General features: G+C 36.8%; 3 protein-coding genes across 4 annotated transcripts; 1 reads left to right on the forward strand and 2 right to left on the reverse strand.

The window, feature by feature from the left end:
• Nucleotides 1-887: 887 nt before the first annotated feature.
• LOC309495845 (thymosin beta-b) lies at nucleotides 888-10,948 on the reverse strand. Of its 2 annotated transcripts, none has more exons than XM_082165710.1 (3): nucleotides 7,432-10,948; nucleotides 1,367-1,484; nucleotides 888-1,230 (listed from the first exon to the last, which is right to left on the reverse strand). In XM_082165710.1, the coding sequence occupies exons 2-3, from the start codon at nucleotides 1,464-1,466 to the stop codon at nucleotides 1,199-1,201; spliced, it is 132 nt and encodes a 43-aa protein (XP_082021836.1). In that variant the 5' UTR covers nucleotides 1,467-1,484; nucleotides 7,432-10,948; the 3' UTR covers nucleotides 888-1,198. The 2 variants fall into 2 exon arrangements, with proteins under 2 accessions (XP_082021836.1, XP_082021835.1); XM_082165709.1 differs by lacking the exon at nucleotides 7,432-10,948 and adding an exon at nucleotides 1,588-1,697.
• slc25a51a (solute carrier family 25 member 51a) lies at nucleotides 2,183-7,074 on the forward strand. Its single transcript, XM_082165868.1, has 2 exons — nucleotides 2,183-2,315; nucleotides 3,714-7,074. Exon 2 carries the CDS (start codon nucleotides 3,794-3,796, stop codon nucleotides 4,640-4,642), a length of 849 nt encoding a protein of 282 aa, XP_082021994.1. The 5' UTR covers nucleotides 2,183-2,315; nucleotides 3,714-3,793; the 3' UTR covers nucleotides 4,643-7,074.
• Nucleotides 10,949-14,983: 4,035 nt separating the features above from the next.
• LOC309495057 (cysteine-rich protein 1) lies at nucleotides 14,984-19,129 on the reverse strand. Its single transcript, XM_082164609.1, has 4 exons — nucleotides 18,983-19,129; nucleotides 16,261-16,355; nucleotides 16,035-16,089; nucleotides 14,984-15,949 (listed from the first exon to the last, which is right to left on the reverse strand). Exons 1-4 carry the CDS (start codon nucleotides 19,023-19,025, stop codon nucleotides 15,903-15,905), a joined length of 240 nt encoding a protein of 79 aa, XP_082020735.1. The 5' UTR covers nucleotides 19,026-19,129; the 3' UTR covers nucleotides 14,984-15,902.
• Nucleotides 19,130-26,398: the final 7,269 nt, after the last annotated feature.

Here is a 26,398-nt window from a genome sequence, read left to right on the forward strand (position 1 = left end):
AAAACACGACATGCAGAGTTAAGGGAAAGGGATGCAGTGTCTTGAAATTAGAAGTTCTTCAAAGTTCACATATCACTAATGAGCAACATGCTGAAAATGTAACTAGATAGGGAGCAAAGAATATGTTGTGAGAACCGCTGTTGTACAGACTTCCGACCACTGCCAGATTATTATTCCCATAGGTGTCCTACACAACATATTCTTTCGCTCTATGGCGCCTCTCTTGCATGGTTGTTGGTGCCCTATGCAGGCTGCATACTCCGCATATAGTGAAGGTGTTAATATAAGATTAGGGGGCCATCCAGAGAAAATGTGAGACGCTGCACAATAGTATTCAACTGCAGACACACCACGCTGCTGGAGCTTGATGCTGGCTGCATCCAAAATTGCATACACTCGGAGGATGTTGTACTTTTAACTAATGTTCTTCTACGGTATATATATATATATATGCAATATGAATATAGTCCAGATGTACTACATTATTTCCCTGTTGTCATTGGATAAATCCTCTCCCATAGCCTTATGGGATAAAGTGTCCATTAGATACACGCTTTAGAATCTCACCAGAACCAGTGATGAATTTAGACATACTTCTATATAGCCAGCAAGTGTGCATATTCTTATATAGCCACTGCATCTTAATGCTAGCCAAAGACATTGAGAAACAAACAGTGGATCACAAATTCAAATGCTGTGGCCAGTCAAAGTTAAGCTCTTAAAGATGCAAACAACAAGTTAAACCTCATACAAACCTATAGTGGGCCTATGAGATCAAAGGCCTGAAAACCCAGAATTTAATTAGTATGCAGGCCAGAGTACGTTAACCCAAATATAAAGTGACAGGTTATATTTTTTAAAAAGTCCCACAAAGCAAAACACAGCAATTCATTTTAAAGGTTTATTTCACCAAAGTTCAAAATGAGGGCAGATAAAACTCATTTTCTTACAGATGGATTTACATAGATCTTTCTGAGAGTTAGACATCCTCAGTGCAAAGTTGACTGCCTCTTCACAAAACATGATCGTACTGATTATCATGAAAAGCCTCACAGAAATGTAAGACTGTGAATATCCCACTCCAGCCTATGGCTGTAATGACTGGTGGTTGGGAGATGCCATCTTCTGACTAAAGTGATGTGACTTGCCATCTCACAGAGTCCTCTACATCTTGCCCTTGGTGAAGATCTGAAGTAACTTACGCCTCACTTTTTTTCTCCTGTTCAATGACTGCAGGAGGGAACAACAAAAGCCAACAAAAAGGTTTGAGACCAACAAAATAAACTAGCAAGTAGTGGCAAAGAATGTTGCAAACAGGAACAAAAATATCAAAAGGCAACGAGTGCCCTGAAAAACTCAAACTTACTCTCTTTGGTGGGAAGGGTGTTCTTCTCCTGTGTCTCAGTCTTCTTCAGCTTGGTCTTGTCAAACTGAGAGATCTCACTGATATTTGGTTTGTCAGCCATTGTTTTACTTTAGTTTATCTATGGGGAAATAAATGAGATAAACTACAAATACATGTATAAGGCATGCCATAAACAAATAAGCTTACTTATCCAAGACATAACAATAAATAAAATCCCAAACCTCTCACTTTACTGGAGATCAAACAAGAAACAAGGAGATACAAAACAGGGTTCCTGATTTGACTCTTATATTGGATTTAAACAATCCAATCTGACTTCTAGATAACTGAGGCTGAACTGAATTAATGTTGCAGGTGCAACTTGTTGACAATTTTGCTCCTTTATTTTCATTGGTTAATTGATCAATTGATTGACAAGTTTTGTCTCTGTCAGTACACTTTCCTCTAAAAACACTAATGAAAATAAATATCTTGAATTTATACTATAAGAAGTGTATTTTTCTTTTTTTTAGGCATAGAAAGAAAAAGAAAAAAAATGATAACCATGAAAATGTATCATTTAATTTATTAATGATGATGCTACATTATCAAGTACAATTATTATTCTGCTGTATGTTGTCATATAGACCACTGTGTGTAATTCTGTTCTGGTAGAAATAAAGTTCTTAAAAGGAAAAGGCATAGCAAATCTCAGACAAGGCGTCGATGGCATTGTCAGGCACAGCAGATCTCAGATCAGCACATAAAGCGAGGGCATTCTCGAGCCAATCAGAGCGCGAGATGCGCGCGAGCATGATGTGATACATGTGCGGGCGACGGAAGCGCGTGTATTTGCACGAATGACATGATGAGGCGATGTTTCTATATTTATAAAATATACACTTAATCATCAGATTGTCTATATCACGGATATTTTATCATCTCTTCACCCAGAGGTCATTCATAGCGGGTAAAACAATAACAATATGATCAATTGCTGCCTATTTGAACGTGATGTGGTGTTTTTGGATGATGTAGCTTGTTGTCAACGACTGAAGATGCTTCATTATCTTTATAGTCCGAAATAATCTTTCTACTGTATGAAATTATCTTATATCTGTTCTGCATCGCTGAAATGAACGGGGACGGATCAATTTAATTAGCCTAGTCTTTTTTTGTCATAAACATTACTGGTCACGCCTTTATTTAAATTTCCATGACAACCATAATTTCTGCCAATTGCCATATAGTTTCTTAAAATGCAGTGACTTATACTTCACCGATGCATCAAAAGAAAAATAATAAACCAAAATGGCAGAAATATTATGAAAGCTGTTGGAATGCAACTTCATAATAATTTATTCAGATTTTACAGTAACAGCAATAATTGTATGGTGTTGTGATGAAGGTCACCATGTTACATTTTAATCGGTAGGCCCACACCTATGTAAATGTCTACTGGTTTCCTCTTTCTCTCAAAAAATGTGGAATTAATTGTTATACTGGATTTGCTGTGTTTAATTTTAGACTATAACCATTGAGTGAATGACCTGGATGAGAAAACCTGTTAAATTAAAATCAACTTGGGATCTGATGTCGTTACATCAACACACTAGTCCAGTGGTTGTCAACTAGAGTGCTGGAGCCCATTAGGGGGCCTCAGCGAGCTTCCAAAGGGGCTACATGATTTGAGAAAAAAAAAAAAAACATCCTTTTTTTTTTAAGGATGTTTACTTATATTTCAAATCCACTTTGAAAGTCAGAAATATACACAGCCGTTCAAAAGTTTGGGGTCGATAATTTTTTATTTATTTTTTAATGTTTTTGAAAGAAGTCTTTTATGTGCTCGCATGGCTGCATTTATCTGACCAAAAATACAACAATAACAGTAATATTGTGAAATAGATTATTTTGTGTTCACTGTCACTTATGATCAATTGAGTGCATTGCAGAATAAAAGTATTAATTTCTTTTTTTAAACAAACAAACAAACTTTTAAACAGTAGTGTATATCAGATATAACATAATTTATATGTATTATTTATTGTGAAATAAAAGTGTGACCTAAGGCAAAAAGGTCTATGCAGGATAAAAAGCAAAACGGGGTCAAATGATGAAGAATAATCCTCAGATTATCTTTATGCATATGAATCACATTTTGTTTTTCTTATGTATGCATAGTCAGCTTATGTCCTTTCATATGCTCACAAATGTTTTTTGCATGTTATATTTTTTTCATATGCATTATTGTATTGAAATTCATAGCTCATGCAATGCAATATACTGTTTAAATTGTTACTTTTATGTAGGAAATATAGTTGGTTTACAAATTTTTGATGACACATTTTTTCCTTTTTTCCCCCCACAGAAGCACATTTTAGTTTATGCATCAGATGATGTCATATCTGATCATCATTTTCAACCTTTGATTGGGTATCAACGAGGACCATGGCCTCCGCCGACCAAGACCAGGAGTCACTGCAGACTCAGAACCACTACTTGTGTGGTTCTGTAGCGGCGTTCGCCAACATCGTCATCACGTTTCCCATACACAAGGCGCTGTTCCGCCAGCAGTTGTTCGGAGTGCCGGCGTGGGAAGCTGTGCGACAGCTCCAGAGGGACGGTTTGCGCACGCTGTACCGAGGCATCCTCCCACCGTTACTCCAGAAAAGCAGCACTATTGCAATTATGTTTGGACTCTATGAGGACTTCTCCAGGTTGCTGCGGCTAAAAGCTCCTCATGCCCCCATCCTGTTAACAGACAGTATTGCAGCAGTCTTGGCAGGAACCGCTGAAGCAGTCTTGACGCCGTTCGAGAGGGTCCAGACTTTACTGCAGGATCCACGTCATCATGGAAACTTTCAGAACACTGCACATATTTTTCGTGCTTTGCTTCAGCAACATGGCATCCGAGAACTTTACCGTGGCCTTGTCCCGATCTTACTCCGCAATGGTCCTAGCAATGTTTTTTTCTTCGGTTTGCGTGGACCAATTAAGGAACTGCTCCCCGAGGCCGAGTCAAAGGCAGGGCATTTGGTTAATGACTTTGTATGTGGGGGGATTCTGGGAGCGGCTCTCGGGGTGGTGTTTTACCCCCTGAATGTAGTTAAGTCTCATGCACAAGTAAAGATTGGAGGGGAGTTTCAGTCCTGCAGGGTGATATTGGCGACTGTTTTGAGAGAGAGGGACGGGAAGGTGAGCCGTCTGTTCCGAGGTGTGCATTTGAACTTCCAGAGATCTGTTTTCTCATGGGGAATCATAAATGCTGCATATGAACTATTATTGAAAATGGTCTGATTGAGGTGAGAAAGAACAAAGGGGGAACTAAAGTGAAAAGCAATAATAGACAATATTATGTTAAAGGGATATTATGCTATATTAAAGGGATAGTTCACCCAAGAAATGAAAATATGTTTTCATTTTATTCATCCTCATGTCATTCCAAACCTGAATGAACCTAAGAATCTGAAAGGGAATTTTTGGAAAATTTTGCTCATTTTTAGCTATATATAATTTTAATTAAAAGAAAAACATGTTTCCTGAAATATCTGATTCATTACTATTCAAAAGTTGGGGTTGGCAAGATTTTTTTAATGTTTATAGTAAAAGGAGTCTCATGCACTCCAAGGCCGTGTTTATTTGATCAAAAATATAGGAAAAACAGTAATATTGTGAAATATTATTACAATTTGAAATACATTTGAAAATGTATTTTTTAAGCTGACATTTCAACAGTCATGATTTAAAAAAAAAATCTGGATTCTTTGGTAGATGAAGTTCAAAAGAACAGAATTTATTTGAAATAGAAATCTTTTGTAACAATATACATGCATTTACTGTCCCTTTTGATCAATTTAATGCATCCTTGCTAAATAAAAATAAAAATTTTCTTTTTTTTTAAACTTGAACTTTCGAATAGTGGCGTATGTAATTTAAAAGACCTTATTTGACATATGTGACCCTGGACCACAAAACCAGTCACATGGGTAAATTTTTTATTTTTTTATTTATACATCACATGAAAGCCGAATAGCCTAAATGAGCTTTCCATTGATGTATGGTTTGTTAGGATAGGAGGACAATATTTGGCCGAGATACAACTATTTGAAAATCTGGAATCTGATGGTGCAAAAAAATCGAAACATTAAAGGACAAGTTCGGTATTTTACACTTAAAGCCCTGTTTTCAGATCGTTTCTGATGAAATAGAACGGATGAATAGATTCGTAGTTTTTGTCCAACTCCATTGACTTGTAAGACGTCCACTACCACAGAAACCGAAAATTCTCGGGACAGCAGCATGTGTCCAAATTTTTATCTTAACCGTTCTATTTCATCAGAAACGATCTGAAAACAGGGCTTTAAGTGTAAAATACCGAACTTGTCCTTTGAGAAAATCACCTTTAAAGTTGTCAACTTATGTTCGCGATTGTGCTGCATTCACTCACAAAAATAAATGTTTTATATATTTATGGTAGGAAATGTACACATTTATAATTTTGCCATTAAAGAAAAATCGATAATTTTGACCCATGCAATGTATTGTTGGCGATTGCCACAAATATACCCGTGCAACTTGTGACTGGTTTTGTGATCCAGGGTCACATATTTCCAAGATTACCTGCACAGAAAAAGTGCTTTTTCATTATTTCTAATCAGGCAGTACCTATAAAAGTTGTCTTAGCCAATGGAATGGTTTTATTGAGGAAAGAGAAATAGAATTTCACCTCAGAAGGAACTTGCATGACATCGAACGACTCATGAACGAATCAGACTGATTTTGTGAACTGGATCAACTGATTAATTGACAGACGTAAAAGAACAGCTCATTCATGAACCAAACATCTGTTTCATGAGTGCTCATAAAATGGTGGATATTCAGTGAATAATGTCTTTTAAATTGTTTCTGTTTGTATTTGTTATCATTTTGGAACTTGACAGCCCAATCTTAATTCACTTTCATTATATTGAAAAGAGTGGCCAGAATTCATCTTTTGCCTCATCCAGTTTTATGACTTGAGTAAAGATCAGATTGGATCAAACATGAGAAGAAGGGAGTGTTGAGAGAGAAATTGTTGACCTCAACTCACCCAGATTCTCCTGTGATAAACTCCCAGCATTCTTTTTTTCTAAACTGACTGTACTGTGGTCTCGCAACCACAAAGTATTCAGATCACTGTCATTACCAGGGTGGGAATGAGGGCATTTTTTTTGCCGCCAGCTTTATATATAGTTTTGCTGAGTTAGCTTTGGTGACGCCAAATGCTGTAGACTCGTCACCAAGTCAGTTTGGTGTTTATGGTCGCTGTAGCTTTCATGTGGTAATAGTGGTAATAGAATCATCCCATCCGAGCCTGTATTCTTCATGCTTTTAGCGCCCATTGAAACTATTATAGGTTATTTCAATGATGCAATGATTTGGCCATGTCTGATTTGTGTTCCTTAATGCACTAAAAGCTTCTTTGAATCCCTCCCAAATATATTTGGATTTTAAGAAGGTAAGACCACAAACCCCAGTTGACAATGGCAAAATGCTATGGTGCAATTTGGATGAAATCGGTTGTGCTGTAAATGCAATTCGGTGCAGTTTTGTGGAATTAAGATTCTCCTCTCATTTTCACACGCTATGTTGTCAATCTGTCATCAGTTCTGGTATAAACAGCAGTGTGAATGGCTTGGTTTTGTAAAGAGCCAGTTGCAGTAGATTTTGTGCTCTATTCACTTCCATTTACACTAGGCTACTGTTCAAAAGTTTGGGGTCATTCATTTTTATTTATTTTTTTGGTTAGAAGTCTCATATTCTCACTTGCATTTCCTTGATCATAAATAAAAACAGTACTTTTGTGAAAAAGTATTACTATTTAAAATAACTCTTGTTTTAATATATTTTAAAATGTGTCATTTATTCCTGTGATGATAACGCTGAATTTTCAGCAGCCATTACTCAGTGTTTTCAGTGTCACACAATCCATCATCATTCTATGCTCATTTGGTGCTCAGATAACATCTCTCATTATCATCAATGTTGAAAACAGTTGTATTGCATACTATTAAAAATATGAAATGCAAACTCCTGCAGTCACTTACTTATGACTGTAACTTTCAGCCAGGAGAAGACGTCATCAGGCGGCATCCAACTTTCTTTGGACATTTCATTCGGCAGTTGCCATTCACTGCCCATCTTCTCCTGGCTTCCAGATCAACTCTTCCCGCCTATTCCATAGCCAAAAAGAGGATATTTCTGCTACCTTCCCCAACCACGTGTTGCTGGCTTCATCTCCATTTTCTGCTATTCCCAAAGCTTTGAGCATCTTTCACACAGATTATGCAGAGAAACCCCTGCAACCAACCTCAATTGAAAATAGCCAGGCCTTCCTCCCTTTGTCCCTGCATTGCTGGACCTGGTCCTGATACTTAGTTGCTTTCCTCTCCAAGGCCTACTCTCATCCATCTTCCCTTGGGATTGTCAGCTCAATCATTATGATCCTCCTTTCCTCCTCAGACCAGATGGCCATGTCTGGCCTTAGGGATGTTTGGACGACCAGGGGAAATATAGTTTCCTTCCCAGGTCCACCCTCATCTCCCATGATTGTGTTTCCTGCATAAGGCTGGACTTATCTCCCTCCCTGATGAGCTGGATAGATGGCACTGGTGCTTTTTCCATCTCCCCTGCTCCAAGATGTCAGACATTATGTCAGTGCATTATCCCGATTCCATTCCAAGTGCAGCTTTACATCCTGCCAGAATGTGCACCAATGTGCTCTTCCCTTCACATAACACACTGTGCCCTCCCTCATTCCCCACCTGTACAAGTTTGCTGGTGATGGAAGAGTATCAAACACTGATCGGAGCAGGAGATGCGAAAGGGCTCCAATTTCTAAAGTTTAGGCTACATTATCTTCTGCTTTGGCAGGTCCCACTTTTTCCCAGGGTCCTTGTACTCCCCAGTTCCGCTGCCCTAGCCCTTTGCCCTTACTCCTCCAGGTATCGAACTTTGGCTTGGATAATTTCTCGCCTCTGCATTAGGTCCGACTTCCCCCATTGCCGGAAATGGGTAGTTCTGAGTTGTTGACTCCCGCATGCACTACCTCCCAGTGATGTCCTTCAACTTTAGCCTTCTTTCAGCCTGTGCCACTGCTGCATCTGCTGCCCACTTGTGTCTTGATCTTGTGGTGATGTCTGCATCTCTGATCTTTCACCGCCGGAATCTCTGTACATCAGCACAGCCCTTCACTTTGCCACTTTGAACTCAACCACTGTCAAGATCTGATGTAAAGCTCTACTGATGTGAAACTTGGTGGAATTCCGAGCCAGCTGCAAGGTGTTTATTCACTCGCCTCTTAAGTCCTTCTACTAATGTCATGGAAACATAAATTGTCAGTAGTCACATAAGTCTTGGTGGCAGAGCATGCTGAAAGAGCGAGGCTTTGAACTTGCCTGGTCTTTCTCAACCATTCTTCCGCCTGTCTCTCTGTCCATATGCTGCTTCTGTCATTAAAGGGATACTTCACCGATTAGCATTAAGCTTTGTATCAGTAGAAACCCGGTAGTATTTTCGAATGACCGTGATTCCCTCCCTCATGTCCCCCTGAGAGGAGAGATTTCTGTATTGTGTGTCTGGAAAAAAAACTCAGATGACGCAAAAATAAAAAAATTGCGTCATCGGACGCTTTTTTGGCCAGAGGCTAGAGACTACAGCCAGTAGTAGGAGCTCGTTCCGCATGTTTTCAAACCGCCCAGGGGGTGGGATCTCACGATAAAACTGCGTCTTTTCAGTTTTGAGTCAACTAGTAGCCTAGTTGTATCATTTCTTCCGATACTGCCCTCTGTAACCAGTAGGCGTGGCTTGGGAGTGGCCTCGTAGGCCAGCGAAGCAAGTGCATTCTGGGAGTTGTTGTCTTTCATCCACATGAGCCAAAAATACATTTTCTGGCTTTTCTCAGTCTAGAAGGAGCCAACTTCCAAAATAATTTCACATATCTACTACATAAATGACCCAATTTAAATACACATTCATCTTTCCAGCGGTGAAATATCCCTTTAAGAGAGGTATCATACCAATTCCATAGACATTTTACTGGGTCTACCTCAATCAATGGTATAACCTCCCCCTGGACTTGAATTTGGAACTTGCTTGTCACTTTCCCATTTCTAATCACCATAATTCTTGATTTCCTCGGATTGAACTTCATTCTTGCCCATGCTGCCACATCACCAAGGTTCTTGAGGATCCATAGCTTGTTTGAAGTGGTTATAGTTAGGTCATCCATAAAACCTCTTATTGGAGGTTGACGAATGCCGGACTCCATTAACGGCCCTCTGGATTCCTTCCCCAGTGCTGTGTTCCCATGGCTGTGTTAATAAGATCATGGGGGATTGATCCATACGCATTAGACAAGATCGAGCCGGACTGCTTCCTTTGGGATGAAGCAGGCCTCTGCTCTTTTCCAGGACAACGGGATGATGCCTTTTGCCCATATCCTATGGGCAAACTATTATGGAATAGTTTCCATAACCTGCGGAGTAACATCGGACATCTCTTGTTTACTTTATAAGGTATACCACTTGATCCTATAGCAGATGCATTTACATTTTTCTGGACTTCTCTCCATGGTTCACTGGTTTTCAAACTCTTCCTTCAGTTCTGGTGATAACGCCTGGCCCCCAAAAGTGTCACTGTGACTCTCTTTAAGGAACCCTTCCACAACTTCCTTAAGGCTGGTCAAACCCCTGGATCTTGCTTCTCCCAACAAAGTGTTAGTGAATTTATATGGGTCCTTCATAAACTGAGCTCGCTTGTCCTCCTCCTTTCTCAATCTTTGAAACCTTTCTACCCTTATCAGGTTACTCAGGATAATATTTTTGTGTTTTTCATGATTTATTGATAAATAGAAAGCTCAAAGAAAAACATTCTTTTGATATAGACATTTTGTAACGTTATAAACATTTTTACTGTAACTTTTGATCAAATGATTGTTTTGTTGCTGAATATAATAATTTATCAAAATATTCATTTATGTCAAAAACGAAAAGAAAAAAACCTTACTGACCCCAAACTTTTGAACTGTATTCAAATGTGTGATAATGAAATCAGAAGCTTTCCTGCATTCCATGAACTCTGACCTGCAAATTCATATAGTGAAACAGAGAATCAAAATATCAGTTTAACCTCACAAACTAAACATCAACATAAAGGAAAACTTCATATCATCTTGTTCTATGTCATTCAAGTTTAAAATTCAAAAAACACTTCTTGAGCACATATTTAGACGATTAAACTTCAGTTAAGAAGACATAACTGATGTAAAAAGAATAAAATGGGAATAAAAAAAGGATTTAATCTTGAACTTGGCAACATATAAGCTCAAAACACTGTATAAAACAACTGCATGTGAACTGAGAGATGAAATCTTTATAAACATTCATATTTAGCCTACCTCTTTTATACAACTTAGAGGTTAAATGCAGTGAACATTATTGCAACTATCCCTTTATGTCAAGTACATTTGTAGATATAGATATTCTTAGTAGATCAAATGTTGTTCGTGTCAGACTGTTTACAATGGTTGATAACTTTATTTTACTCACGTTTACAATTGAACATGTTGTATCTTCTGACCTCATTGTTTATGTCTGATATTGTCATCTTATTCTAAATGTAAATCTGTTTACTGCAAATGTGTGTGTGTGTGTGTGTGTGTAACAAGTGTTAAGCAAAGACTTTGTATTGGTTTTTGTGTGTTTTTAATTAAGAAAAAACTTTAGAAATGTCATTTTAACTTAACTAATTGAACGAAATGAAAGCCTACTACATCCAATGTTATTCTGTAATTAAGATGTTTTAAATTTTAAATAATATCACCCTTGTTGAAACCTTGTTGATGTGAGGTATATAATGGCCTTACATCACATAAAAGGACATCCATTTTTGCATGCTACATTATTTCTTCAGAATTTACATATTAAATAAGTACAGCAAGTAAACACATGCTTATTAGTTTAAAACCATTATTTTTTCTTTTCACTTTAGTCAGTACTATGTGTACCAGACATTTACAGCATTTCGTTTCATTCGTCTTCGTTACAGTTGATGTTTGCATTTGCTGTGTGCTGAACCCTTGTTTTGATGGAGAGTGCACAAACAACAGTCTCCAACAGGGGGCGACGATGGCATTTCTGAAACAGCTCTCACACGCACGATGAGCTAGAAGGTAAGTTATTTGTATTTTAAAGATGAAAAGTGTCGTTTTTTTTGTTCTTATATGCAGCGACAACTAGTCCTATAAGTAAGTTTTTTGAATGTTGAATTGCCTAAAAACTATAAACACTTTTTCTTTTTGTGGCACTATGAAAACATTGCTTGTTTCATTGGGAATCAAAGGTGCGTTACGTTCACGCCATGTTGTAATTACGAGATTTCAGAGATACGCAGAGCTCGTAATTACAACTTGTAAGCTTGTTTTTCTGAGATCTCCTACTTGTACCACGTGACCGCCGTACCACTTGACTGTTGCAGATTCATTTAGGCTTTGATAGAGTTGCCACAGAAACGCATGAAACCCAGTCAAACTATGTTTCGTGGCAAATAAATAAATAATATATATATATTCTTTTTTTACCAAGCATCTAGCTTCCGTACTTGATAACTGTAATTTCTGCTTCTGAATAGGGCCTACATATATCTTTACATTTACATCAAGTCCTTGTTCAATCTACTGCAAAGACAACATTTGATACAAATGATTTGTACTTTACTTTGTCATCATAATCTATAAATTACCTGATTTTCCCATGCAGTAATATCACACTGCCCACTGTTATAATACCGTCCTCACACATAGACCCACACTCCCCTTTATCAAAGTACCTACATATCAATGAGATTTTCATATCAAACAAAAACATCCACATGTTCACATTGCAGGGTTGAAAATACCCACAGGTCTTTGTGTTTGAGGATCTCACAATACATTGTTTGAAGTGCACAGTTCTCTCATGCAGACAGTGTTGTCTGCAGAGCTGCTGTCTCTGTAAAGATGAATGGACTGCTTCATCACTCTTTGATAGCATTAGCTATTAGCCCAGGCTTTGATTAGTACAATGACATTAGCCTCCTACATCCACATTGTCACCGATATGAGTGGGTGAATGTGAAACCTCCACCACAGAAGCACAAACCGAGACTTATGAAGTGCTTCAGGGTGCTTATTAACATTTTTGAGTGCAAGACAATAAAAGTTACTGCTATTAATAGCCAACGAGAACAATGAAGAATATGGTTCACAATGAAGAATAAAATGAATGAAAAATGTTCCATTTATGCATTTTATGAATGCATATTATTCTGCCCCCACGCAAATGTCCAGTCATTCTACAATTTAGGGTACATTTCTTGTCCATTGATGATAATTATACATATTTTTTCTAACTATTTTCTAGAGAAAAATATTTATTTCATCCATTAAGGAAAATCATATTATAATATGTTTGTTTGAAATTGCCTTGATGTCTCTTAAAATTACAGGGTTTGCAGTGTCCCAATTGAGTGGGTCTTCAGAATGACTTTCTTTCTTCTGCGGAACACAAAATAAGATATTTTGAAGAATGTTGATAACAAAACAATTTAGGTTCCCATTGACTTCCATTGTGTTTTTTGTCAGTATACAGTGGAAGTCAAGGAGGAACCGTGACTGTTCGGTTACCAACAGTCTTCAAAATATTTTCGTTTACATTCCACATCAGAAAGAATGTCGTACATTTTTAGAAGGACATGAGTAAATTATGACAGAATTTTCCTTTTTGTGGACTATCCCTTTAAAGATAATTTTGGTAATTTTATGAGATGTTAGGCAAAAAGGCAGATTTATAATAAAAAAACACATGGATATCCGCAAAAAAATATGATTTTAAAAAACAATCACTGTATATGGCAAAATAGATACGTTACTTGAAGTGCAGCACTTAAATGCCCATAGTTACATTTAATAAAACATCCTTTCTCTTAACATCCAAATGGTATTTAATGATAAAGCTTGGCAACAAGCAGATGTTACACTGATGAAATATATAAACTGAAACCAATAGTAATTTAATTTGATTAAGCATATTGTTTTTGTTTTTTGGCTTGATGTGAAAAGTACACCAATTATAGAACGAGCCCTGGCATACTAGCGACATACCCATTGCATGCAATAACATGGACGATCCCTACTCTTCACCATGCACATATCAAATGAGCCTTCAGAGGGTGTGGTGGGCATCTAACAACCTCCACATCTCTGAAGCCCATAGGAATGAAGGCATCTCTCTCTTTCTTCATCAATCAGTTCTTCTACTGTGTCTACTCTGCAGACCCTTTTTGTATCTCCGCCCCTTCTCTCTTTCTCTCTCCCTTTCTCTCCCAATTGATGGATTTGCGGTGTAGTTAAAACACATGCAAATGAGACAGCTGGCATCACACAAACCATGTGACCTGTCAAGGTGGGGGTGGGTTCAAAGACACGCTGCAGCAGGGAACCCTCTTTACACACATGCACACACACCCTCCCTCCCTCGCTCCCTGGAATAATCCCTCCACCTCCTCCATGCCACCTTTTTGTGCTTTCATTTTTTTTTTCTTAATCTGAAAGAAAAAAAGGAGCGGTGATGATAACCGAACTAAGTCTGGGATCCTCACCTGATTTATGTTCTTCCTTAGTGCAAATGTTTGCTCATGCATGAAGCTAATCACATATGTGGCCTTGCTCACACATGCACATATGCCTGCACAAACAGGCCCTGTGTGTGTGTGTGTGTGTGTGTGTGTGTGTGTGTGTGTGTGTGTGTGTGTGTGTGTGTGTGTGTGTGTGTGTGTGTGTGTGTGTGTGTGCGCGTGAGAGTTTGACAGGATCAACAGCAGGTATCCAGCAGTAGGTCTGCTCCAGAAAGGCTGCCAGCTCACTCACACTCACACAGACACATTCCAGCAGACTGCCCTGGCCTTGTGAAAATAGCCTTTTGCCAGGCTTCTTTCTCTCTCTGACTCTGACTACAGATGATGGGTGTTTTTGTAATTTTTACTTAGTCTGAATGCATATGGATGCTTATGAATATGAGCAGATATGATACATAAAAAAGTTAATTATGATTAATGTTAACAATTAATCATAATTATGTAATTATGTTTTTATCATTTATCTTTTTAAAATATGCAACTTTTAAATCATCTATATTTCAATTGTAGGCAGTTACATTTTGAGGTATAAATCTTTAATTATTCAAATCCAATTTTCATCAGAATTTTTTTTATTTATAATTTTTTTACAGTTTATTTGAGGATAAGAGGCATGAAATTATTATTGTGATTCAATGAGTTGACAATATGCTAGCAAGCAGCTATATATATATATATATATATATATATATATAATTATAAATACAAATTATAGTTATATAATTTTTTTATAAACAAACATATATATATATATATATATATATCAAATTAGAAGTAATAAAAATTATATTTGTATAATTTATATATTTATTTATATAAACAAATATATTAATAAAAAAAAAAATATATATATATATATATATATATTGTATATATACTTTAATAAGATATGCAACAATAAATTATTTATATTCCAGTTGTAGGCAGTTACATTTTGAGGTATAAATCTTTAATTATTCAAATCCAATTTTCATTAAAAAAGAACTGTGATCAATACAAACAATAATTATTAAATTATTCCTTTTTTTACAGTTTGTTTTATGGATTTGAGGATAAGAGACATGAATTATACTTCTGATTGAATGAGTTGACAATGCACTAGCTGGCAGCTCTCTGAGTGACACTTCTTTTCAATGAACTAATGAGAAAAAACCCAGATAAAATGATAAAATCAAATATGTATTCTTCCTGAATAACAAAAATGATAAAGCCATCACATATGCGCCATGAGGTTTGGGACGCAAGCTTCTGCTTCTAATTAAAAAGACACAATGATTAATTATTGTCATTTTTGCTTTGTAGATACATTTGCTGCCTCATGAAAAAAAAAACTTTGTTTTATAGCCTCTGATCCTCAAAATCACAGAAAAAAGAACAAACAATAATAGAGCACAAAATAATTACATTGTGTTTCAAGTTAATCAATTAATTAATGGTATACAGAGTCTTGACTTTGTATTTTTAAACCAAAACCACATGATGTTTGTAAAAGCCAACACTTTTCATAACTAGTTTTACTCTATGGTCTGATATTTTCACATCTCCCATTCTAAAGGCCAGGAAATGATGAAACAGGAAAGACACAACTTAATTCTAGAATAATGTTCATTGAAGTAACTCAGTTCCCTGAGAGAATGCCAACGTGGATGGCTGTTGATTTGGTTCTGACGGTTTTTATGAGGAATGGAAACATAAGGGCGGAGTTATGTTTTATACTGTGGTAAAGATAGATCGACTTGGCGGTATTTTCCAATGGTTTACTGTGGCAGTGTTAAGCAGATACAGTAGATGTGGTGTTGTTTGTAGATCTAGATGTTGTGTGTTTCTCAAGACTGCAAGATCTCTTTTAAGAAGTAGCTGTGTTAAAGGTCCGAGCAACAGGATTTCGGCTACCTGCACAAAGAAACATAGTTGATTGTTTTTATATTATATTATATTGTATTATTAAAACACAATAAATACAGTCATTTGCTCTCACCTCTAGGTCCAAAATCTCTCATGTAGCAGTTAGTGCAGTATGGCTTCTCATCATGCTGTATAGAGATGTAAAAAACAGTGACAATCAAAATCTGGAGCTTTATTGCATTATGCATATTATCAGTGTAACACCTCAATGGATGTCTGCATGTCATTGTCATCAATCAGTTTACAGTGTTTGGTATTATTATGCATTAAAAGGTTTGATAAAGTGCACATATGTATACCTCTGCATGCTGACCAGGTGTTAGCTGTCTTTTACACTTGTGACACTTCAAGCATAATGGGTGATAATCCCGTCCCAGTGACCTCTTCTTCTCACCTGAATGAATCAAAGGTCAAAGTTTAAAGGGATATTTCACCCAAAAATCTAAAGTTTTCATTCAGCCTAATAAATTAGTCAATTAGAATCAGTGTTATTTTAGTATTATGCATATGTGACCCTGGATCACAAAACCAGTCACAAGTTGCACGGGTATATTTGTGGCAATAGCCAACAATACATTGTATGGGTCAAAATCATCGATTTTTATGCCAAAAATCATTAGGATATTAAGTAAAGATCATGTTCCATGAAGATATTTTTCAAATTTCCTGCCGTGAATATATAAAACATTTATTTTTGTGAGTGAATGCAGCATAATCGCGAACATAAATGGACAACTTTAAAGGCGATTTTCTCAATGTTTCCATTTTTTTGCACCCTCAGATTCCAGATTTTCAAATAGTTGTATCTCGGCCAAATATTGTCCTATCCTAACAAACCACACATCAATGGAAAGCTCATTTATTCAGTTTTCAGTTTGCAATCTTAATTGCAAAAAATGTACCCATGTGACTGGTTTTGTGGTCCAGGGTCACATATGGTATTGATTATTAGTATTGATTAATATTTTGAATTAGTTCAAATTTTTATATTTTCAACTTTAGAAATTTTAGCGTGCTTTTGTCATTATTATTGTTTTTTAATCTGTGCAACTTTATTTATATTTTAGTTTTAGTAATAATATTTATGTAAAAAAAATATCAGCCCTTACAGAAAAGGGTTTTTAATAGTTTTAGATTTAGTTAACAATAACAACACTGATTTGAAAATGTTATTTACTGTGATACAACATATATGAACACAATAATGTATATTCAGTCAACATGACAACAAAATGTATAACATTTACATCCTTAATGCATTTTCCTGATCTTATTGTACATGGCTCATGTTGGTGCGTGTTGTTCTGAAGATAAAACATGTTTTGTGTTTGTAATTTTGAGTTAAATTATTCTTGCTCATCCTCTGAAACAACTCAAAGAAGAACAATTTAGACTTTCCCTTTAGTGTGGTTATAAAGTTTATTTGTTTATAGTGGTTTAGACTTGCCTCATAGACGTCTATTGAAAAGTGCAATATTATAAATACATCTTTCTTTCTTTTTTTACTTACTGAAGAATGAGTCAAAATGATTGCCTTTTATAAATAATAATAATTCTTTCACACAGCGCTTTGAACCCGGGAAATTGCCGGCAAATTGCCAGAGCGCCTTCTGTGTGAACGCAAACTCGACCCGGGATTTATGCCGGGATCGATCATCGATGCCGTGTTGGGGACCTATAACATTGCCGTGTTCAGTCCCGGAACGCGCGCTGTGTGAACAAAAGCCGTAATAATGCCGTGTCGTATGTGATGACGCTGAAGCCGGGATCGTTCGCCAGCTGTGAAACGGTAGGCTACGTAATGCGCAAGGTTATGATCGAATCAGAGAAAAAAATGCACAAGCGTGGTTTCACGAGAGAGAGATCGCAGCTCATAAGCAAACTTAAGACGCTGCTGAGATTAAAAGTCACATCGATGTCACGTGTCTTTAAGGCATTTTTACGGGTTGTGTGTGAACATCACTGAAAATCACTGGCAGTGTGAATGAACCAAAATCAAACGAACCCGGGTCACTTTATCCGTGTATTTTCCGGAATCTTTTAAGGGGATTCAGAGTGTGAATCTGAACACTCTTTGAATTCTTCCATCTTGGACTGATTTCACATTCATTTTGGATTGCATTCACATTCTGATTTCTATGTAGATATACCCTTTTATAACCTTTTCATGCGGGCCTACAACGAGCCCTCCTACTGAAACCCTGACCTTAACCATAGGACATGAAACCTCTAGGTTGAACGAGGATCAGTTTGAAACTGAACCTCAGCTACCAACATCTTGGTCAGCTTTTCTCTTCCTGGCAGAATCAACAACCGCCTGCAGTCCACCTCAAAAACTGAAGGAGCTTTATTCTTCAGTCTTGACGCTGAAAGCTGACTGGCAGCTACAGGATTTTTCTGTCCAAATTCTTCTCTTTCTTCAAGTGTCCATAGGTTTCTGCATTGCTATCTGCCAATTTAAGCAGTCAAGCCTCTTTTGCTCTGGCATATTCCACTTCCTGCCACAGGCAGACACTTCCTGTGCGCTTATGACGCATGTCGTGAGGCACTGATGGCGGTTAGGAGACTGCAGGCTGATTAACTCTACACAAATGCATACAGATAAAGGCCTACACACACCTAGTTACACAACAACTAGTTTGTTTCATCTAGCATAAAGGCAGAATCTATATAGCTACTCAGAACTTAGCATTTAGCATGCTCTGTGATGACCTTTTTACAACGCTCTACTGTTCATATAAAAGTTAACACACAATTAGACATGAAAACCCAAAACTTGGGCACAATATAAACCATATACTATTGAAATACCTCAACAGTAAGTCAAAATAATGAGCACTTTTAAGTCAAAACAGAAGCTAATGTGAAATGTTTGCATGTAAACACATTACATGCAGCACCTCAACACTTTATATTGACGTTTCTCACTGTTGATAACTACATAATACCTCAATATCATCTTAATCAGTATGTTTTAAGCATGTTAAAAATGGATCCCTCCAACTCCCAGATGCCACTCACCAAAATAAACAGGTTTCCCACATATAGGACAGAAGCTCACCATGGTTGTAGCGGATCTGTAGTAGTTTTGATGCACAAGATGATGAGATGCAGGAAATGTGTGAGCGTCTCAACTGTGACAGCCTCTCGGTACAGCAAAGGATGTGGCAAGAGGTGCAGGGACAGGAAGCAAGAAATGATTTCAAAAGAAAATATGCTCAACAATTCGAACAGTCAGAAGACAGAGAGAAGACAAATGTTGGTGAGAAGTGTGTGTGGGTGCTGTGATATTATGAGTCCGTCATAGCAGGGTTGGACTCAAGTCAGGCTTGATGTTATAAAGAGACTTCATTCACACTTCTGCTGTGGCCAGTCATTGCGGTTTGAAATCAAAGATGATGTCTAGGGCCGTGTGAGGTCATCAGACTTGTCGGAGTCTGTTATGAAATGAAAGCTTGTGGGTTGTTTGCTGGATGCGAGTCAAAGAAACAACAGAGAGGGAGATTGAGAGGGACAGAGAGAACGAGAGAGACACAGATGTCAGCCGCTCAGATTTCATGTGTTGTCATGGTCGCCGCTTCTCAACCCCTCGATCTGTCCGCTCTGGCTTTTTCATCCTCTTTCTCTCCATCCGAGAGATTAAAAAGCTCCAGTGTGGGAGAACGGGAGTTTAGGAGAAACCCAAAACTGCTTTCGTGCACACACACATACACACACATATACAGAGCGATGACATCACCAAAAGGCGCTCGATTGGATGGGCACAGAAAGCCGTGAGAAGGAGAATCATTGAAGCCGAGACTGAGACTGTGCGTGTTGAGATATAAAGGATGAATAAGAGTCTGGCTTAAGTTGCAATGCACTATTGCCCTCAGTTTAGCATTATTTATACACATACACACAACTCCTCCACAATGCGTGCATTGGAAGGGAAAACACTTCATTTGAAGCTTTGTTATGGTAACAGTTCATTCTGTAATTCGTGCTAATGATTTATTCTATATAATAAATGGTAAATGCTCACCTGATGGGTGTTTAGCTGCAACTGATTTGTAGATTGCTGAATGATTACTGTTGTATGATTTCTGAAGGATCTTGTGAAACTGAAGACTGGAGTAATGATGTTGAAAATTCAGCTTTGCCATCACAGGAATAAATTACATTTGATATATATATATATTTAATAGAAAACAGTTACTTTAAATTGTAATTTTTTTCACAATACAGTTTTGGGGATTTCTGATCAAATAAATACAGCCTAGGTGAGCATAAGATATTTTTTTCAAAAACATAAAAAACTGCTGAATGGTAATTTATTTCATATTAATAACATGACACTTACCATAGGGTTAAATATTGTGGGTTTCTGTTGGGCAGGTAAGCATCAGGCATGAGTTTCTTCTCAGCATTTGGTCCAATGGTTACTCTATGCTGAACCAACTTCATTCAGTGAGGGATAAAAAAGCATTTCCCATCAAGCCTAACATGGGAACTTCACCAAACAGCAGAGTCAGAGCCCTGTCCACATGAGCGCTTGTTCACACAGACCGCACACACACACACACACACACACACACACACACACACACACACACACACACACACACACACACACACACACACACACACACACACACGTCGACTGCCAAACTACACAGAGAAGAGCAAAACAGGGTTAGAGGAAGGGAGGGCTTCTCTTTCTGTCCTTTTTTCATGCTGGTTTGGTTTGGCTCTGAAAAACTAGCCTAAATCCTCTTCTTTCTGGCTGAGAAATGGAGGGGATAGAATAAGAGTAGGGGAGAGTGGGGTAAGCTGTGTCGCCCTCTTAATCAAGGCAACTATATATATATCCATGTGACCATGGGCCACAAAACCAGTCACACGGGTCAAGTTTTTGAAATTGAGATTACTGTATACATCATCTGAAAGCTGAATAAATAATATTTCCATTGCTGTATGGTTTGTTAGGATAGGACAATATTTGGCCGAGATACAACTATTTGAAAATCTGGAATCTGAGGGTGCAAAAAAAATCAAAACATCGAGAAAATCGCCTTTAAAATTGATCATTTATGTTCGCGATTGTGCTGCATTCACTCACAAAAATAAATGTTTTATATATTTATGCTAGGAAATTAAAAAATATCTTCATTTGAAAGCACATGATCTTTACTTAATATCCTAATGATTTTTGGCATAAAAGAAAAATCTATATTTTTGACCCATACAATGTTTTGTTGGCTATTGCCACAAATATACCTGTGCGACTTGTGACTGGTTTTGTGGTCCAGGGTGTGTGTGTGTGTGTGTATATATATATATATATATATATATATATATATATATATACATACATACATACATACATACATACATACATACATACATACATACATACATACATACATACATATTTAGAAAGTACTCACTATATAGAGCTGCCAGTGACTGGCAGATGAACACAAGAAAAGTGGCAATCATTTTTTATTCAAAACTGTTGTTTGCATTTCAAAGTACATTTTCTACATGGCACATACAATTAATTTTAGGTCAAAGCAAATTTATTCAGGTCTGAAAATATACATTATACATGTTGGTGAATTGCCAATGAACATGTAAATTATTTGGCTAAAGATTAGCCATGAATTATTAAATGAAGCATCCTAATGGTAGCTGTGGGATAAAGTGAGTCCGATGCTTTGGGGTAAGTTGTGCCAGTGTCTCAGTGTAGTGAAAGCTTTGTTTCAAATGTAGGGAAAAAAATTGTTGCAAAAGTTTCTCTATATTCAAATATTCTGAATAATACATATTTTTTGTATTAGACCTAGTTAGTTTATGAAAATGGTAATATAGTTTGCAGCAAAATAAGACTTTGGAAGTGTAATAGTACAGGGGTAATAGTTTTCACACTTTTTCATACTAGGACCAATTTATAGAACTATAATAATATGAAAGCTGTATAATAAGGGGAACCCCCCATTAGAGTTAAATATTCAAAGAAAATGAAAGTAATAATAATACAATAAATATAAACATGAATCAATTACTTAATTAAAACATAAAAAAATTTATATTTTAGTTGACATTTATTTTATTTTCCTTGCCATATTATTATATCAGGCATACTTATTAATTTCATTACCATAATGCTAATGGTAGCTATAAAAAATGAGGTTTAAAGATAAATAGAGAATATATTTTTGCTTTCTTGCAGTGCAGGTCACTGCAGTGAGAACATATTTTTGTAGGCCAACCCTGGTTCCCTCAACAAAAACCCAACAGGATTTGTCTGTGACCAACAAAAGTTTATGATTCCTACACGTTTTGTTCATCATGACAAATTAACACAACTTTAATGAATTTATAAGCCTAAAAACACCAGAATTAAAAAGCTAAACATAGGCTATAAAAAAACTACAACACGGTCAATTTACTTTGACGTCACCATCAGTAAGCTCCTGACAACTCTTTCAATCTTTATTTAAAAATACATTTTCCTTGATAGTTTAAAAATAGTTTGATTATAAACACAGAAAGTCTGTGAAAGCAGACTAGTGAGCTTTCCTGTTCAGAGTGATGATGTTTAATGTTCCCTACAACCGCTGTAGTCCTATTTAGCCACATGCTAACAATCATTAGTGGGGAAGGAGAATTTATTTTATCATAGAATAAAACATGAAAATATATTTTTTTGTGTTAAACACAGATCTTATTTCAGACATTTAACCAAAATCCCATTCAAATAAACCCATCGACTTCAGGATGATGGAACAAGCTAAAATGTGCAAAAATGTTAGCTTGTTTCTGTTTTAACCTACAACAATCTTCCCTTCAGCACTCTTTTGTCATGACACACTTATAGTTTATATTATAAACTATATTAGTTTATTATAGCCACTTTAACCGATTTGGTGGGTTCATTCAATGAAGAATTCGTCAGACTAATTCAACATGCTAGTTCCATGCACTGTAAAAAATTTCTAACCCTCCCAAATCAAAAATTTCAAGTGACCGATAACATCTAAATTTTTCAATTGGCCCAAGTGAAATTCTTGTTGCAATAGTCTGTTAACAATAATATGTCAGACTAATTGAAAAATTTAGATGTTATCGGTCACTTGAAATTTTTCACTTGGGGATGTAATTTGTTTTTACAGTGTGGGTTTTCAATTTCATTAAAATAGCCGACTCATGAGAGTTATTTGTTAGCAAATCTGAGAAAGTCACGATTCGTGATTACGCAGGTTTGGCTTTTATGGGACTTTATGTTTGAAAAACAGTGCATATGATAGTGAAATGCATTAGTAACATGTCATAAAGCATGTTTATGTGAACAGTATGTGGCATGTTAACTTACAGAGCCACAGGCCTGAGACAAGCTGGCATGTACGTGATGTATATATGACTGTGTGTGTGTGTTATAATGTGTGTGTTGTAAGTCTCAGTAGGTTTTGGCATGACATCCATGGGCCATGTGACTTGAAAGCAGACAGAGAATCTACGCCCGACGCACTATAGAAAACTTGGCAAACACACACAACCTCTGATGTTAACGGGGAAGACTCGTCATGGGACGCCTAGACCAGGATCCCGCTATTTCTACTCCAAAAGACATCACAGCGATCCCGAATCAGTAAACTCATCTGTCCCAGCCAAATGGTGATGTCTAACTTTTCAAAGACAGCTTAAAGACATCCCAGCTGCTTGTACCAGAATGCACCATTTCTGAAGAACCTTTAGGTTTAGTAGGCATGTTTTATGTTTACGGGCCCACCAGGTCTTCAACTAATTAAGGCTGACTACCAACACCCAAGTCGACGTGTCTTAATGAAAACCGGCTTTCAGCTTACAGTGTGAAAATGTGGTAGTTTATAATTGCATTCAGAAAAGAGAGCGAGTCAGCCAGCAGAACGAAAGACTCTTAAATGTGTTGATTCTTGCCTTTGCATTCTTGGCATTTCTCTTCAACCCTTTTCTGTCTTATAGTTTTTTCCTCTCGGTTCTCATGCGAAGCGGCCAATGCCAATTCCCTCAGATTTGGTTTGGCTTTAAACGCAAAGAGGCCGGGCGCTCTCCTCCCTTCTCCCTCTCTCATTTCCTGTGTTTTTTTCCCCCCTTCTTTCTCTCGCTCATTCTCACCCAGTCTGCTCTCTTCCTCCTTGCTCGCTCTCTCTTTTTTGAGACTGGTTTTAGAGGGTTCCAGTAATTCCTTTGTCCTTTAAATAAATAATGCAAAGCACAGCTTCCTCAGGCTTATGTACGTATGCACATTTCACCGCATTACAAAGATCTCTTGATGAATAAAATCTGCCTGGTCAAGGTTAAGGAAAAAGAGTGCTGGGAATGGGCACTGGAGAAAAACCATTGAAAACATGAAGTTACTGTAAAATATTCCTCAAGTATTAATAAAAGAGTTCTATACTTAAAAGTAGTTTTTTTGTGTTTAATATTGAAACAGATCAGAATCTGGGTGCATGTTAATTTTTAATTTGAGCGTATCAGGATTTTAAATCATCTGCCCTGCCTGAATTTTAATTATCCCTGAATATTAGTGAGGAAATGCACGCTATGCCCCCCCCTCGCCATCTCACCCTTTGTTTCTCCTCTCTCTCCTCATACAGCTGGTGTATGCAGGGTGCCCCTCCCCCACCATTTGAACAAACCAATAAGAGGGCATATCAGCCGATCCCCCCTTACACACACTCTCACACACCTCCCTACCCCCATCCTCTCTCTCCCCATCCCCCTATCCCTCTCTCTATCACTCCCCCATATTTCCTTTCAAAGCAGCCCCTCTTGCTGCCATCTCTCGCCCAATCTTTAAATTATCACTTCAGAACACGCCTACTATATGTGTAGTATCTATTCTATGCGTTTCAATGTAACCAGGAAAGATCTTACTTTGGGCTCAGGGCTTACAAATAGAGATAACAGGACATGATTAAATAGTGCATCATAAACGCATTCTGGGAAGCATATGATGTGCATGTGACTTTCAAAAGAAAGTGAGATAAAAACAGTGTGTCAAGGTGGGATTATAAAATGGGACTATGTGACTCATTGAAGACTTCTTGAAGAAATTGAAAAATGCAGATCTGTTTACTCATTAAATGTCTTGTTTAACCCATAACACGTTTATTTCAGGGTTAAATCAGTTCATCTAAATGAAAGAAAGAAGAAGGAGCGAGGTTAAAAGCAGCCCCATCTCAGGACATAATAGCCTGCTACTAGGCTACATGTTCACATAAATTTGATACTTAAAACTAAAATGCATTAATCCAAAGACCAAGGGAAGTTAATCTAGAATCATGTCACTTAAAAGTAAACATCACACTTTTGTCAGTTTCATTAAATCTTCTTTTTGCCTTGGTCGACTTCTATGTCCACACACTATTGCTACTAGCCAAAAAGAGGCGTGATCAGGTTTAAATGTCCAACAACAAGCCCTAGAGAATGGCCCATGTTAACCACTACAGACGAAGCAAATCAAACGTTTACATAAATCGAAAAAGTGCAGGGGATATTTAAGTGAATAGAGGCAGTTTACACGTGTTGTCAAGATAAATTGGAGAAGCATCTAACATTTGTAAATTATTCACGCGTTTCCCCTTCAGCGGCGCATCTCTCTCTATTTTGCATTCCCTTCAGTGCTCCACCTAGACCAGAGCAATAGAAACACGATCGATTTTATAGGCATCACCTAGCTATTTAATGATAAATAATAATAATAATAACAATTATTGTTAAAATACATTTGTAAATATATAAAATATACAATAAATAAATAAATAAATATATATATATATAATAATTAAAAGAAAAATTATTTATAAATAAGTAAATACTATTTTTTATATATTTGTACATTTATTTCAGAACTTTATTTTAATTTGAACTTTATGCCATTAAAGTTGGCAATAATAAGAAACAAAAACAGCACAAGATAATATAAATAATTTTTTTTTTTTTTTTAGGTCTACGGTTGGACAAAAAGGTAGGCTAAACTTAAAGACTAAAGACATTTCAGTCTAAAATATGGGGAAATTTGAAGATGATGATTAGGCTAGGCTATTTGATTGGCATATTCCCTGTTTTAATCATTAATCAAGCAAATCAATAAGGCTATATAGGCTAATAACGCCATGTTTACCTAGTTAGAAATCACTATTAGACCTATTAGTTTCGAATAAAATGTTGTGACATTTCTCCTTGTACATTGCTTACACTGTTTAAGGATGAATAAGTAATATTTATTAAGTAAAGTAGATAAAGTAGTATTATATAATAATACATTTAAGTGAGAGTGCAGTTATGTATTTTCATTGTTTTAAGAATGGTTTCCCTTTTATAGTTATGGTAGAGTTTGTCTTAGTTTTCAGTTGAAAATTGTGGATTGTGAAATGGGCCTCGTTTGTGAACAATTTGGGTTAGAGAGAG

Source organism: Leuciscus leuciscus (assembly GCF_965113295.1).
Source record: "Leuciscus leuciscus genome assembly, chromosome: 3".
In the NCBI taxonomy this organism is placed as follows: Eukaryota; Metazoa; Chordata; class Actinopteri; order Cypriniformes; family Leuciscidae; genus Leuciscus; species Leuciscus leuciscus.